Source organism: Rhinoraja longicauda, chromosome 5 (genome assembly GCF_053455715.1).
Source record: "Rhinoraja longicauda isolate Sanriku21f chromosome 5, sRhiLon1.1, whole genome shotgun sequence".
In the NCBI taxonomy this organism is placed as follows: domain Eukaryota; kingdom Metazoa; phylum Chordata; class Chondrichthyes; order Rajiformes; family Arhynchobatidae; genus Rhinoraja; species Rhinoraja longicauda.
In genome coordinates this window covers 24,997,116-25,011,464 of record NC_135957.1, presented here as the reverse complement: position 1 = coordinate 25,011,464, position 14,349 = coordinate 24,997,116, and the positions used below count along the sequence as shown (strand labels likewise).

At 42.4% G+C, this 14,349-nt stretch overlaps 1 protein-coding gene across 1 annotated transcript in view; it reads left to right on the top strand.

Moving 5' to 3' along the window:
- pcnx2 (pecanex 2) overlaps positions 1–14,349 on the top strand; it is a 113,921-nt gene that overhangs the window by 82,155 nt on the left and 17,417 nt on the right. Inside the window, exons 23-25 of the mRNA XM_078400031.1 lie at positions 3,421–3,651; positions 4,727–5,001; positions 7,652–7,821. Coding sequence (XP_078256157.1) covers positions 3,421–3,651; positions 4,727–5,001; positions 7,652–7,821 — 676 coding nt within the window. The remainder of the gene's footprint in view (positions 1–3,420; positions 3,652–4,726; positions 5,002–7,651; positions 7,822–14,349) is intronic.

Sequence of the window (14,349 nt, the reverse complement as noted above, 5' to 3'; positions counted from 1 at the left end):
AACCTCACCCGTTCCTTCTCTCAAGAGATGCTGCCTGTCCCGCTGAGTTACTCCAGCTTTTTGTATCTATCTTTGCTTTAAATCAGCATCTGCAGTTCCTTCTTACACAAGCTACTAACCTGCATGTTTTTGGGATGTGGGAGGAAACTGGAGCATGTGATTATAGGGAGAATGTGCAAACATTCAGTACCAAAGGTCAGAATTGGAGCTGGGTCATTACAGCTGTGAGGCAGTAGCTGCAGTGACTATCTTGCTCTCTGCAAGAGTTAGTTGTCATAGTCAGAGAATTATAGAGCCATCGAATAGCCCAGTACAAAAGGTGGCCATCTGGCCCATCTTTAAAGAGGCTGATAATTAACCCAATGCTGGCCTTATTTGCCCATAATGTATTCTTTTCTGGTAATTAAAACATTTGTGAATATTTCCTATCAGATCTGAACTGCCAGACAGTGCCAGACTGGGGCAAATATTGAAAAGCAAAAAAAGGTAGATATTGGAAATGTCAAAAGATTAGGCAGCATCTATAGAAACATAAGCAGAGTTGACTTTAAGAGTTGACAGAGTTGACATCCTATCAAAAATAGGAAGAGCTAGAATTGTTAGAAATAAAACATTTTGAAATGCAGAGATTATGAAGGAAAGGAGAGGGAATGAGGAATGCCTGTGCAACGAAAGGGAGGCTGAATGATACATGTGGTGCTGATGCTGGCGGCAAGCGTGGTGAGAACATGTTAATCATTGAAGATCCGTCTGGCAGAGATGTTAATGGAAGAAGATGGATTTGGACAGAAAAAATAGAAACCCTGCTGGTACAGTGGGATATAAAAGACTGCAGTTGCTGGAAATTTGAAATAAAAGATACTGTTGAAAATACTCAGCAAGTCAGGCAGCATGTGTGGAGAAAGAAAAATAGAGTTAATGTTACAGGTTGATGACCTTTCAGCAGAACTGACCAGTTCCAGTACAAACTGGAAAGTCTCTGTTTGTTGTTGAAATTGATATATTGGAGGTCAACAATTTCATTATTTTAGTTTTCCAGGTGTTTAAAACAAATTCTAAATCTCAGACTCAGGGATTTGATCTTAGGTTTTCTGAATTATTACACATTGCGTGGATATTTAATTAGAACGGGAAGGATTTCCTGTTTGCATTCCAAAGCCGTCCATCACTCCTGGGAACTGACATGTGGATCTAAACAGTGGAAGGAATCTAAACTGCAGGGCACATAGAAACATAGCAACATAGAAAATAGGTGTGGGAGGAGGCCATTCGGCCCTTCGAGCCAGCACCGCCATTCATTGTGATCATGGCTGATCGTCCCTAATCAATAACCCGTGCCTGCCTTCTCCCCATATCCCTTGGTTCCACTAGCCCCTAGAGCTCTATCTAACTCTCTCTTAAATCCATCCAGTGATTTGGCTTCCACTGCCCTCTGTGGCAGAGAATTACACAAATTCACAACTCTGGGTGATTTTTTTTTTCTCACCTCAGTCATTTCACCACACCTTTCCTAATGTGATGTGTAGGAAGGAACTGCAGATACTGGTTTAAACCGAAGATGGACACAAAATGCTGGAATAACTCAGCGGAACAGGCAGCATCTCTGGAGAGAAGGAATCCAGAGGATCACCCCCCTCCCTCTCGCTCCACTCAGGATCTCCAGCATCCAGAGATGCTGCCTGTCCCACTGAGTTACTCCAGCACTTTGGATCTATCTTTCCTAATGTGATGTTTAGAATTAACTATTTGGATCCAAACTCTGTTCAACAATCTCAGCGGCAATGAGCGGTCCTTTTCATCTGGCATGCTATGAGTCTTATCAATAACAGGAACTGTGGATCCAATCACATTACCTCCTATTTACATCACTGAAAATAGTTTTATTAATGTATTAGAGTAGCAGGGAGAGTGGCTAACATGTGGCTCCTGCAATATCAGTGCACTGTACACGCAGAGTGAAAGATTGCCATTGGGGGGTCAGAAAGATAAACTGAGATCACTAAATAAAACAGACAAGGGAGAGACTGGAATCCAATAGAGAGAGAGAGAGGGTAGACACAATATGCTGGAGTAACTCAGTGGGACAGGCAACATCTCTGGAGAGAATGGCTGACGTTTTGGGTCGAGACCCTTCTTCAGACTGATGTCCACTGAGTGGGACTCCCTTGACTCCCAAGGGAGTGGGACAGAGATAGAATGTCGTCGGAGACAGTGAGACTGGTGGGAGAACTGGGAAGAGGGATGGGATGGAGAGGGAAAGCAAGGGCTATTTGAAGTTAGAGAAGTCAATGTTCATACCCCTGGGGTGCAAGCTACGCAAGCAAAATATGAGGTGCTGTTCCTCCAATTTGCATTGGGCCTCACTCTGACAATAGAGAGGAGGCCCAGATTGGGAATAGGAGGGGGAGTTAAAGTGCTGAGCAACCGGTTCCTTCCTACACAGAGAGTGCGAGGGAGTGAGACTAGGATTACGGAAATTGAGACGGAATTATGGAGAGAGAAATAGAGCGAGAGAGAGACTGGGGTAACAGAGGGAAAGAGAGTGAAACTGGGAGAAGATAGCGAATGGATTCAGAAAGAGAGACTTAAGGGGTTGGACAGGCTAGATGCAGGAAGATTGTTCCCGATGTTGGGGAAGTCCAGAACAAGGGGTCAAAGTTTAAGGGGGAAGTCTTTTAGGACCGAGATGAGAAAGTTTTTTTTCACACAGAGTGGTGAATCTGTGGAATTCTCTGCCACAGAAGGTAGTTGAGGCCAGTTCATTGGCTATATTTAAGAGGGAGTTAGATGTGGCCCTTGTGGCTAAAGGGATCAGGGGGTATGGAGAGAAGGCAGGTACAGGATACTGAGTTGGATGATCAGCCATGATCATATTGAATGGCGGTTCAGGCTCGAAGGGCCGAATGGCCTACTCCTGCACCTATTTTCTATGTTTTATGTTTCTACTAAGGAAAGGAGAGAAACTAGAAGTTTAAAAATAATCATCTTTCATCCCGACAGTCTCCGCATTCAACACATCATGCTTCCACTGGCTGCAGTGGGATCCAAACACCAGTCACATCTTCTCCTCTCCCTCCGTTTCTGCTTTCCATAGGAACCACTCTTCATAGACGGAAGGGGAGAAGGTGGGGGGAGGGGGGTGTCACAGGGAGAGGAAGATTGAGGCCAGGAAGGGGAATGTAGAGAGTGAGGTCACAGAAAGAAAGATTGGGATTGTAGAAGGGAGAAGGAGATGGTGGTCATACAGGGAGATTGAAGTCAGAGAGAGAATGATAGATTTAGATAATGCCCATAAATCTGCATTAAATATGCATGCAGCAACACTGCAGGTATGACGAGGTGTGATTTTGGAATTAAACACTCTGGTCCCTAGGTCCTATGTGTTACTGATGCTGCATGGATTGTGTTTTATACCTCCAGGACCATTTCACCACATCTGATGAATACGAGGATCCCGTGGTGCTCTACAAGGCCATCAGCGGCCATGAGCGGTCATTGGTCATCTGCCACGAGGGAGACCCACTCTGGCGCCAGTCCATCCTGTCCAATGCAGAGGCTCTGCTCGCACTCAGGCACGTGGTAGATGACGGGGCCGATGAGTACAAGATAATTATGCTTCACCACCGCTACCTCAGCTTTAAAGTGGTGAAGGTATTCATAGTTATCATTCTCTAACCGTTGGTTATTCTGAGAGTAAACAATCTGGGTTTCTGTTTTCGAGAAAAAGGTGACCTAACAGAGAGTTTTAAAACATATAGAACATACAGCGCAAGAACAGGATATCCGTGCAAAACAGGATGCCTAGTTAAACTACTCAGTTATGCCTGCACATAGAATCATAGTCATATGGTATGGAAACAGGCCCTTCAGCCCAACTAACATGTCCCATCTATACCAGTCCCACCTGCCTCATAATCCCACGAATCCTATCCTATCAATGTACTTGTCCAAATGTTTAAAAACAATTTTAAACATGCTGCATATCCCTCCATTCCCTGCATATCCATATGTCTATCTACAGGCTTCTTAAATGTCACTCATACCTGCCTCCACCACCATTCTGGGCAGCATTTTCCAGGCATCCTCCACTGTGTAAAAAAGACTTGCCCCGCACATCTCGTTTAAGCTTTCCCCCTCTCGACTTAAAGCTATGCCCTCTAGTCTTTGACATTTCTATCCTGGGGAAATGTCATAATTATCAATCCTATCCATAATTTTATATACTTCTTTGAGGCTAACCCCTCATCCTCCAAAGCTCCAAAGAAAATAATCCATATTTGTCCAACCTCACCTTATAGCTAATGCCCTCTAATCCAGGTAGCATGTTGGAAATCTATTCTGCACCCTCCCCAAAGCCACCACACCCTTCTTGTAATGAGGTTTTAGGATTATGAAATTTGGGAGATATAATGCAAATGTTTTCTCATTGTAGTTCAAAGCCAGGGGCCATAGCTAGAACACAATGGATCTATGTTTCGTATAAGCATTCTCCCACCTTACTTTATCTCTTATCACATCAGTAGCTCCTCCTATCCCTTTCTAATATAAGTGTTTATCCAATCTGCCATTGACCACGTCAATATTTTTACCCCATTCATTCATTATATTTATATTCTCATCACTCCTTGACGTGGTTTTATACCATAAGTCAAACTTTATTTGTATCTCTCCACATTTATGGCTCATCTTTGTTCCTGTGTATATTAAATATTTTCTCTTGGAATAGGTAAATAAAGAGTGTGTGAAGGGGCTGTGGGCAGGACAGCAATTGGAGCTGATATTTCTCCAGAATCGCAACCCAGAACGAGGCAGCATACAGAATGCCAAGCAGGTCTTGAGAAACATGATCAATTCTTCCTGTGACCAACCCATTGGCTACCCGATTTATGTATCACCACTTACCACTTCCTATGCTGGCTCACACAAACAGCTGAAGAACATCTGGGGAGGTCCCATCAGTTTGGAGAACCTCAACTTGTGGTTCACTTCCAGGTGGCAGAAGTAAGTACTGATCTCCATTGGTTTCACCATTTGATCTTCTGATCCATGGGTTCTCTCCCACCATGTCCTCATGATTCAACTACACCAGAGCCCACATTTCCCAGCCCACTATTCCTCTTTAACTTCCTCCAGTCCAACCATAACCCCACTCTACCTCAGCCTCTACCCTATCTGTTCCTGGCCTTTTCCCCACCTTTAGCACTCTTCACTTTAATGCCAGATCCCTAAATTTAATGCCAAAGCCCTTCGATCTCTCCACCTCCCTAACTTTACCTTCCTTTCAAACCTATGTTAAAGGTATACAAAAATAAGTTGTTGGCGAAATTATTATTTCAATGTGAAAATAATATCTTTTTTTTTTTGGTCTGCATATCACATCACCATAGCTCATAACCATTGTGGTCATACAATGGTGGAAGATCTCTGCAGATAACTGCAGACTCAGAACAGTTTCAGTCCTCTGTGGTCTACCATTGGAGATCCTGTATGGGAGGTTTAGTTTAGTTCAGAGATATAGCATGGAAACAGGCGCTTCGGCCCACCGAGTCCGCATCGACCAGCAATCCCCGCATAGGAGATTAGTGGGCAAAATTAGGGCACATGGTATTGGGGGTAGGGTACTGACATGGATAGAAAATTGGTTGACAGACAGAAAACAAAGAGTGGGGATAAATGGGTCCCTTTCGGAATGGCAGGCAGTGACCAGTGGGGTACCGCAAGGTTCGGTGCTGGGACCCCAGCTATTTACGATATACATTAATGACTTAGACGAAGGGATTAAAAGTACCATTAGCAAATTTGCAGATGATACTAAGTTGGGGGGTAGTGTGAATTGTGAGGAAGATGCAATAAGGCTGCAGGGTGACTTGGACAGGTTGTGTGAGTGGGCGGATACATGGCAGATGCAGTTTAATGTAGATAAGTGTGAGGTTATTCACTTTGGAAGTAAGAATAGAAAGGCAGATTATTATCTGAATGGTGTCAAGTTAGGAGGAGGGGGAGTACAACGAGATCTGGGTGTCCTAGTGCATCAGTCAATGAAAGGAAGCATGCAGGTACAGCAGGCAGTGAAGAAAGCCAATGGAATGTTGGCCTTCGTAACAAGAGGAGTTGAGTATAGGAGCAAAGAGGTCCTTCTACAGTTGTACCGGGCCCTGGTGAGACCGCACCTGGAGTACTGTGTGCAGTTTTGGTCTCCAAATTTGAGGAAGGATATTCTTGCTATGGAGGGCGTGCAGCGTAGGTTCACTAGGTTAATTCCCGGAATGGCGGGACTGTCGTATGTTGAAAGGCTGGAGCGATTGGGCTTGTATACACTGGAATTTAGAAGGATGCGGGGGGATCTTATTGAAACATATAAGATAATTATGGGATTGGACACATTAGAGGCAGATAACATGTTCCCAATGTTGGGGGAGTCCAGAACAAGGGGCCACAGTTTAAGAATAAGGGGTAGGCCATTTAGAACGGAGATGAGGAAGAACTTTTTCAGTCAGAGGGTGGTGAAGGTGTGGAATTCTCTGCCTCAGAAGGCAGTGGAGGCCAGTTCGTTGGATGCTTTCAAGAGAGAGCTGGATAGAGCTCTTAAGGATAGCGGAGTGAGGGGGTATGGGGAGAAGGCAGGAACGGGGTACTGATTGAGAGTGATCAGCCATGATCGCATTGAATGGCGGTGCTGGCTCGAAGGGCTGAATGGCCTACTCCTGCACCTATTGTCTATTGTCTATTGTCTATTAACACTCTCCCACACACACTAGGGACAATTTTCACTTATACCAAGCTAATTATTTGTATGTATTTGGAGTGTGGGAGGAAACTGAAGATCTCGGAGAAAACCTACACGGTTGTTGGGAGAACGTGCAAACTCCATACAGACAGCACCTGTTAGTTGGGATTGAACCTGGTCTCCAGCGCTGTAAGGCAGCAACTCTACCACTGTGTCACTATGCCGCCCACAGATGATTAAACAGTGAAGCATAATAGGCAGAGAATAACAACTATCTCGGGACATTTTAATGAAGATCCCCATCTTAAAGGCGATATATAAATGCAAGTTCTTATTTTTGGCATGGGACAGGCAAAGGAATGACCATGCTTCCATGCGCTGACCTGAGTTCTGGGGACTCATCATTAGCAGAGACATTGAGATGACGGTGAGAGCCCATCATTCCCAAATTGTCGCAAGAGAAAATTGTGTTTATTTTGCAGGAAGTGTCTGCATTCACCAGATTTTTCATTTTCTCACCAATTGTTATTCAGTCTGACTTCAGTCACACAGATGTAAATAAACCATGTAATTATGTATCTCAACACTAACCTTTTTCAATCTCGTGCTTCAACATCGAAACTGATTATATTGCTTGGCATTGCAATACATACATTGACTATTTTGTAAACTAAATGTCGTTTGCTTATTTGTCCTTCCACATTTTATTCCATTCCTCTCTATAGAATGTTTATCACATTCAATGTTATATCTTTGACGAGTATGAATTTTGAAGAATCAACAGAATGTTTAACACCAAGACTGTCACTTCATGGGCTACATTAAATTATTATGGCTAATTGGGCTGATCCAGCAGACTGGAATTGCTCTGTTGCTCCCAGATGTCTAGGATTAGAATTTGATGTGATGTCTTTGCAACTGTAGGTTACGCAAGGGCTGTACCGGAGGCAATATTGATGACTCAGATTATGGTGGAGCTTCCTCATCCAGCAGCACCAACCAGCCAGAGCATATCACTCACAGCGACAGCTCTAAGACAGCACCAGTCTGGAGGTCACATCCAGCAACTGCACAAACTGCTCGACCGTCCAGAGGTAATTATTGTATGTTATTATCCCTCTCCAGAATTTTTCTATTCTCTACTTCCCCCTAAGGTGCCAGTCCTTGTATCTCCATAGGTCAAGGAATCGTTGAGCTAAACAGCACAAAAACAGACCCTGCGGTTCAGCTTGTCTATGCTAACTGTTCCCTAACCGAGCTAGTCCCACTTGCCTGGCTCAGAGCAAATGTTGTAGAACACCCTTTCCCTTGTTCACACACTCCTCACCATTTGTATTTGTAAATCTCTACTCATTATTCAGCTGCCTATTTCACTCCCCCATTATACAACCTACCATCTGCTGTACAATAATCTATTATACATTACACATGTAACAAACACTGTTTTGACATACCCACCCCTCTTACATCCTTGCTTGTTATACATCATGCCAGTAATTCTCCCAACTTTTACACGAGTTGTATGTCCAGCTATAGAACGACCATTATAAACATGCCTAATACGATACCGCAGATCTTCCCAAGCACACCTAGCTTACGTGTATATTTCTTTCATGCACAAAGACATGAGGAATTGCAGACACTGGCATCTAGAACAATTAACAATCTGCTGGAAGAACTCAGTGGTTTGAGCAGCATCTCTTGGGGGCAGAAGGGATGTCAACGTTTCGGGTTGAAACCCTGCATCAACAGATTGTTTGTTGTTTCTGTTATGCACACTTCTCTTCTTGAACACTGCCTGTTGTGTACACCCTGCCTTTCATACTCTCCACCCATTATTAACCCACTTTCAACATTATATGCCCACTATTTGTAAAACACTATGCCTGTAGTACATCTAACCCATAATACACCAACACATACACATCCTGCCCAATATACATTGGGCAATATACAATCTACCCAATATACATTATCTATATACTAAAACTCTCATTTGTTTGTTTGTTCCTGAACTACAGCCAAAACGATACACGATAGCACGACAATTTTAGGCCCACCTTACTCACTTCGTCCCTTTGGTGCTAATGCAAGAAGTTTTATTGAAATCGGTGTTATATTTTTTTTAATTATTCACATTTTAAAGTTTAAATCTATCTCCAAGGGAGGGAGGAAGGGGGAAGGGGGGAGGGAAGGGGAGGAGGGAGGATAAGGGGAGTTGAGGGGGATGGAGTGGGAGAGAAGGGGAAGGGGGGAGGGGAGGGGAAGGGGGAGGGGAGGGGAGGGGGAGAGAGGGAGGGGAGAGAGGGAGGGGGAGGATGGAGGAGGGAGGGGATGGGGGTTAGAGGGGGCGGGGGAAGAGGGGAGGAGAGGGTGCTGCACCAATGCGGGAGGGGTTTGGTCTAGTCCTTTATAAATTCCATCCTGTATACAGGTCATGCACCATTGTACACCTCCATTGACAATACATTGCACCTGTTGAATACCCATCACTATATACAACCCATGTGTAATTATTGTTACTGATTTTCTCCCTCCCCAGAACTTTCTGTTCTCTTCTTGCCCCAAAGGTGCACCATAAAATCTGCCCCTTCATCTAAGGTTTTGAGAAAATGGGAGTAGCCCAGTATGCCAACTTGTTTGGCACAGGACAAAGTGGACCGTAAGGCCTGTTTCCGTGCTGCACACCTTCAAGATTCTAATCTCCAGACACAATGTGCAGCTCATTCAATATAGACAATAGGTGCAGGAGTAGGCCATTCGGCCCTTCGAGCTGAATATATTTCACTACCCTCCCCCACACGCCAACCTGCTAGGTACCTGCCAGTTATATGATGCCCATGCATTGGAAACCCTTCCAGTCAAATGAGCACAATATATAGTCAGCTTTCTTCCCAGTCATGAATATGCTCTTTATATTTCATGCTGACCCCACTCATTATAAAAACTGGAAGCTTTAAGTGACCAATGACAGGGTTGTGGGGTTGTGGAGACAGGAAGTGTTGTGATGACTCCTGAAGGAATCCATCCTGAGTTAACAATCCCATGTATCGCTGGAACAAATTTAAGAAGAAATTTTACACAATGCACTGATGAGAGGTAGCAATATTTTGAACATCATCTTCCTGAAGCTCCGATTCAGTCAGTCCTGCAAGTGTACCTTGGATGGTTACATGTCAGGAGATGGCTGCATTCCATGTGGGACTGCGGGAGCATTAAATCAGCCAGAAAATGATTCACTGAAACACGGAGTGTAGCTATAACCGGGGTCAGCAACAACGAGATGGTATATTGGGAAGATAGGACTGCAAGGTTGTGAATCACTTGGGACTTCCTTCATTTAAACAGAATTATCAAGTGTTTCAGTGACATTAAAGACTTGGTCCTTCAGGTGCGGTTTTCATATCTCATGTGTACAGGTGACGCAGGATTAGACTGACTACTCTTTAATGGGGAATTATAATTCATTGCCCTATCCTGTTGTTTATTTGTTTGGGGTTCCTTTAAAAATCCTTGCCGCATTAATGGTACTACAAGGGATTTATAAGTCGAACATATTTATATCCAGCATTTCAGGTTGAGATTTACCAATGGCTTGTATTTTTTATTCAAAATTACAGATATTTTGTAGTATCAGAGTGTCCCAAAGGGCAAAGTAAAGAACGATTAGTGGATGAGATCGGTGGAATTGTGTTAGCAAGTGAAATTATATATATGAAGAACCTTTGAAACGTGGGGGGAAAAGTGAATAATGGTTGGGATGCTGGAAAAGTAGGGATAAGGGAAGGGTAGACTTCGGGTCTGAAGAAGGGTCTCGATCAGAAACGTCACCCATTCCTTCTCTCCAGAGATGCTGCCTGTCCCGCTGAGTTACTCCAGCATTTTATGTCTATCTTCGGTTTAAACCAGCATCTGCAGTTCTTTCCTACACAAAGGGGAAGGGATGGAGGGCAAAGACAATGGACTTTGAGAATCATTGGAATAGATTCTGAGATACAGAATACTCTCTATTTTAGAGGGATTTGAGTCGGAAAAAGTTTCTGGGGTAAGTGGGTGGAATGAATTTTAGAGTGGTAAGGGGGAATTCTGGGGTGATGAGTAAGGGGAGGGATTGTGGAATAGAATAAATCCGTTGGATTCTGGTGATATGGAATGGACATAGGAATTCTGCGGGTTAGGATATTTTGGGGTTAGGGATAAAGGCAATCAACCTGAGGGTGATGTGTAAAGGGATAAATATCGAGGATGAAGGGAGGAAATTCTCGGTGAGGAGTAAAGGGAGGATTTCTGGACAGTTAAAGGGACAGTTTCTACTATTGTCGGTAGGAGGATGTGATCAAGTAAAAGAAGATTATGGGAAGGAGTAAAGGGAGGGATTCTGGGGCAGGTATATAGGATTGTGAAGCGAATTCTGGGGAGAGGGAAAAGAAGGTGCTGACAAGAGAAGGTTACATCACAGTACTCCAGAGGGGAGAGCTAGTTAAAGTAGGATGTTAAATTTGAAGTAAAATGGCATTGAAATGGTGTAGGAGAATGTGCAGTTCATGATGGATATAATATATTTTTTAATACAACTTTCTGAGAAAGAAACATTTTTCAAGGCTGAATGTTTCTGGAGAAGTAGTGTAGATTCTGACTGTCTTTTGGGAGCTGCTGTCGGTGTGCATTAGCCGCTCTGCGTGTGATGGAATCTGTACCAGCACTGCATATTTTATGAGGATCTGAGGTTATTGACTGCTGTATGTGGCTGGGCATCTGATCAAGTGAGACTGAAGAATCAGCTACACCTCATAAAGTGAAACACTAAACCACAGAGACCCAATTGTTTAATGTTCCACTTTCGATAGGAACAATTGTTTCAGATCAGAAAAAGCTGGGGGAGGGTGTGGGGATGTGCTGTACATACAGAAGGCTTGCTTATCCTCCTCCTTGCATGGACTATAAATTCCTGACTGGAGCAAATTGGACCCATTGATTTTTGAAGGATATTTAGCAATGTAAGTGATACTAAAGATTGCTCATGCCAGTTATTTACTTGTTCAATGTCCCTTAACTAAAGTAGCTGTGGGGAAACCAAATGTAGCATATAGGTCACCGAACATTTAAGTTCCATGCTACTGCACCTTATTAAATCCAGTTTCCCATGTCACTCCAGTTCTTTCTCCCATGGTAGGCAGCCATGATTTCAGATTTGTAGACCCCTCCCGAACTCTCAATTTCCCATCTCACTCCTTCACACTCTCTCTCTCTGATATAAAGAATAGAAAAGCTAATAAATGATGGGACTCTTCAGGATATGTGGTTCAAATCACAAAGTACAGCGAGCAATTGGGAAGGCAAATGGTATGATTTTCATTTGTCACAGGGGAGTTGTGCAATAACAAAGTTTGTGGCTCTCATTCAGGGCTTTGAGAGAGCAAACCTGTTCACAGTTTTGGATTTATCCAAGAAAAATATATTGTACCTGGAGGAGTTATAATAAAAATTGAACCCTGGGAACAAATGTACTGTGATATAACATTCTCTGAACTTTAGAAGAGTAAGAGGTAAATTAACTGAAGCATGTAAAACTATTTAACATCTACAAAGAATTGGCACTAAGATGCTGTCTGCCCTGAGTGAAGTTTAGCCAGGGGTTACATTCTTAGCTCAAGGGTCAGCAATTTTGAAGGTGAGAACATGAGGGTTCTGAATTTTGGAATTCTTTACAAAAGAAGGTGTTACATCCATGACAGAAATCAATGGAATTTTGGGTACTCAAGTGCTTAAATTTGGGCATTCAGGCAATCTAGAGGAATGGTGATTGGGTAGGTGGGTAGAATTGATGGATAATTTAGTCTTTAATGTTACTGTATATGGAATTGATGAAGAAGTTTGTCTGCAATCTTGCGAGAAATGCGATCTAGCTAGATGGATGATGTTACCTACTCCATCTGCTGTCTCTGCTAATTGACACCTTTAAAATGAAAGGGGTTTGTCATTGTTTGGGACTTACAGGCACATTGCATGCCAAATATCGTAACAATGTTTTTCACATGATTATCATCATGATAGTACTATTTACATTTCAAAAACATTATTAAGTTGGTGATAATTTCGCTTTAATAGATTGTTGTGGTTTAAATTTTAGTCAGTCCATCTTCAGGAAAGCAACAGTTCCATTCATCATGGCATCAAAAGCTGCGTTAAGAACTCCAGAGCATTAAAAGCAAGAGTAGCCTATTTGGATCATGTCTGCTTACTCTTCACGACAGTATCATTTTCGTGTGCTAATTGCATAATATTCCTTAAAACTAAAAATCTATCATTCTCTGTCTCGAATAGAGCAATTGAGCATTCACAGCCTTTCAATAAATACATTTCTTTTCATCTCAGTATTGAATGGATTCTAAACTTCAAGTCAAGGGAAACATCAACATGCACCCACTATATTAAGCTCTCAAGGAGTTTTGTATGTTTCAATGACATCACCTCTCATTTCCTAAATTGTAAAGAATATGGATACAGTCTGCCTAAATTCCACCCATAGAACTTCCCTTTCCATCTCGGAAATCGATCCAGTGAACCTTTGCTCCACTCCTGCTATAACAAGTATATAATTTATGCTTGCAGACCAGACTTGCACTCAGTATTACAAGTGTGATCTCACTGGGGCCATATATAATTGCAATATGTTGTTTTCACTCTTGTACTCAAGCCCTCTTTCGATAAAGGCCAACCATATAAATGCCTTTCTACTTGCCTGCTATACATTAATTCATGCACAAGGACGCCCAGGTCCCTCTGAACACCAACACTTTGCAATCCATTAAGGCAGTATAGCAGTGTTCACACTTTAAGTTCAATATCAATCACTGCAGTCGATTGCTCTACAGGCGCTCATACTGACATGAACATCAAATTAATGAGATTTTTATCAACCAAACTTTTTCTAGCAAAAGTGTTAATTTTTTTATATGTCTGACTACAGTGGTCAGTTTGTAATGGTATAAAGAGCCAACATATAAATATGACCTAAACTTGAAATATTAAGGTCTTTTGCAGTGCAGCATGGCAAATCGTTTAGAGAACCAGTAATTGGAAGGTTAAAAATGTCTCTGAGACTAATTGAACAGTCAGACCACATTTGGAGTAATGGCATCAGTTCTGGACGTACCACCAAGGACACACATTTAGTCGCTTTGTTTTCTAATCTCTTCATCCTCTCCTCCTTTATCCTCGCATCCTATTCATGCATTCTTCTCTGTTAACATTGTTTCTGTCTGAATTGCTAAATCTGGAAATGAATTACATAGCTTTGCTACTCTGCATACAAATATTTATCTGTTTACTTGGCCAAAATCAAAGTGGTTGATAATCCTGTGTCCGATTCTTAGGAAATCCAGTTAGTTTGCATTTAGCTTAATGAGGTTTCTTTTACCTTCAGATTCCCATGCACCCTTTAAACATGACTGGTTTACTGGATAATTTTATTATATTGTATAAAATCTTTAAAAATTGAATTAAACATGTGATAATATGTTAAAGTTTTCAATAGTCTGAAAAATCTGCTTGTCTAGCGCCACCAAAGTCCTGAGAATGCTGCATTAATATTATTTAATTGTTTTGACTGCCCCTGTGTA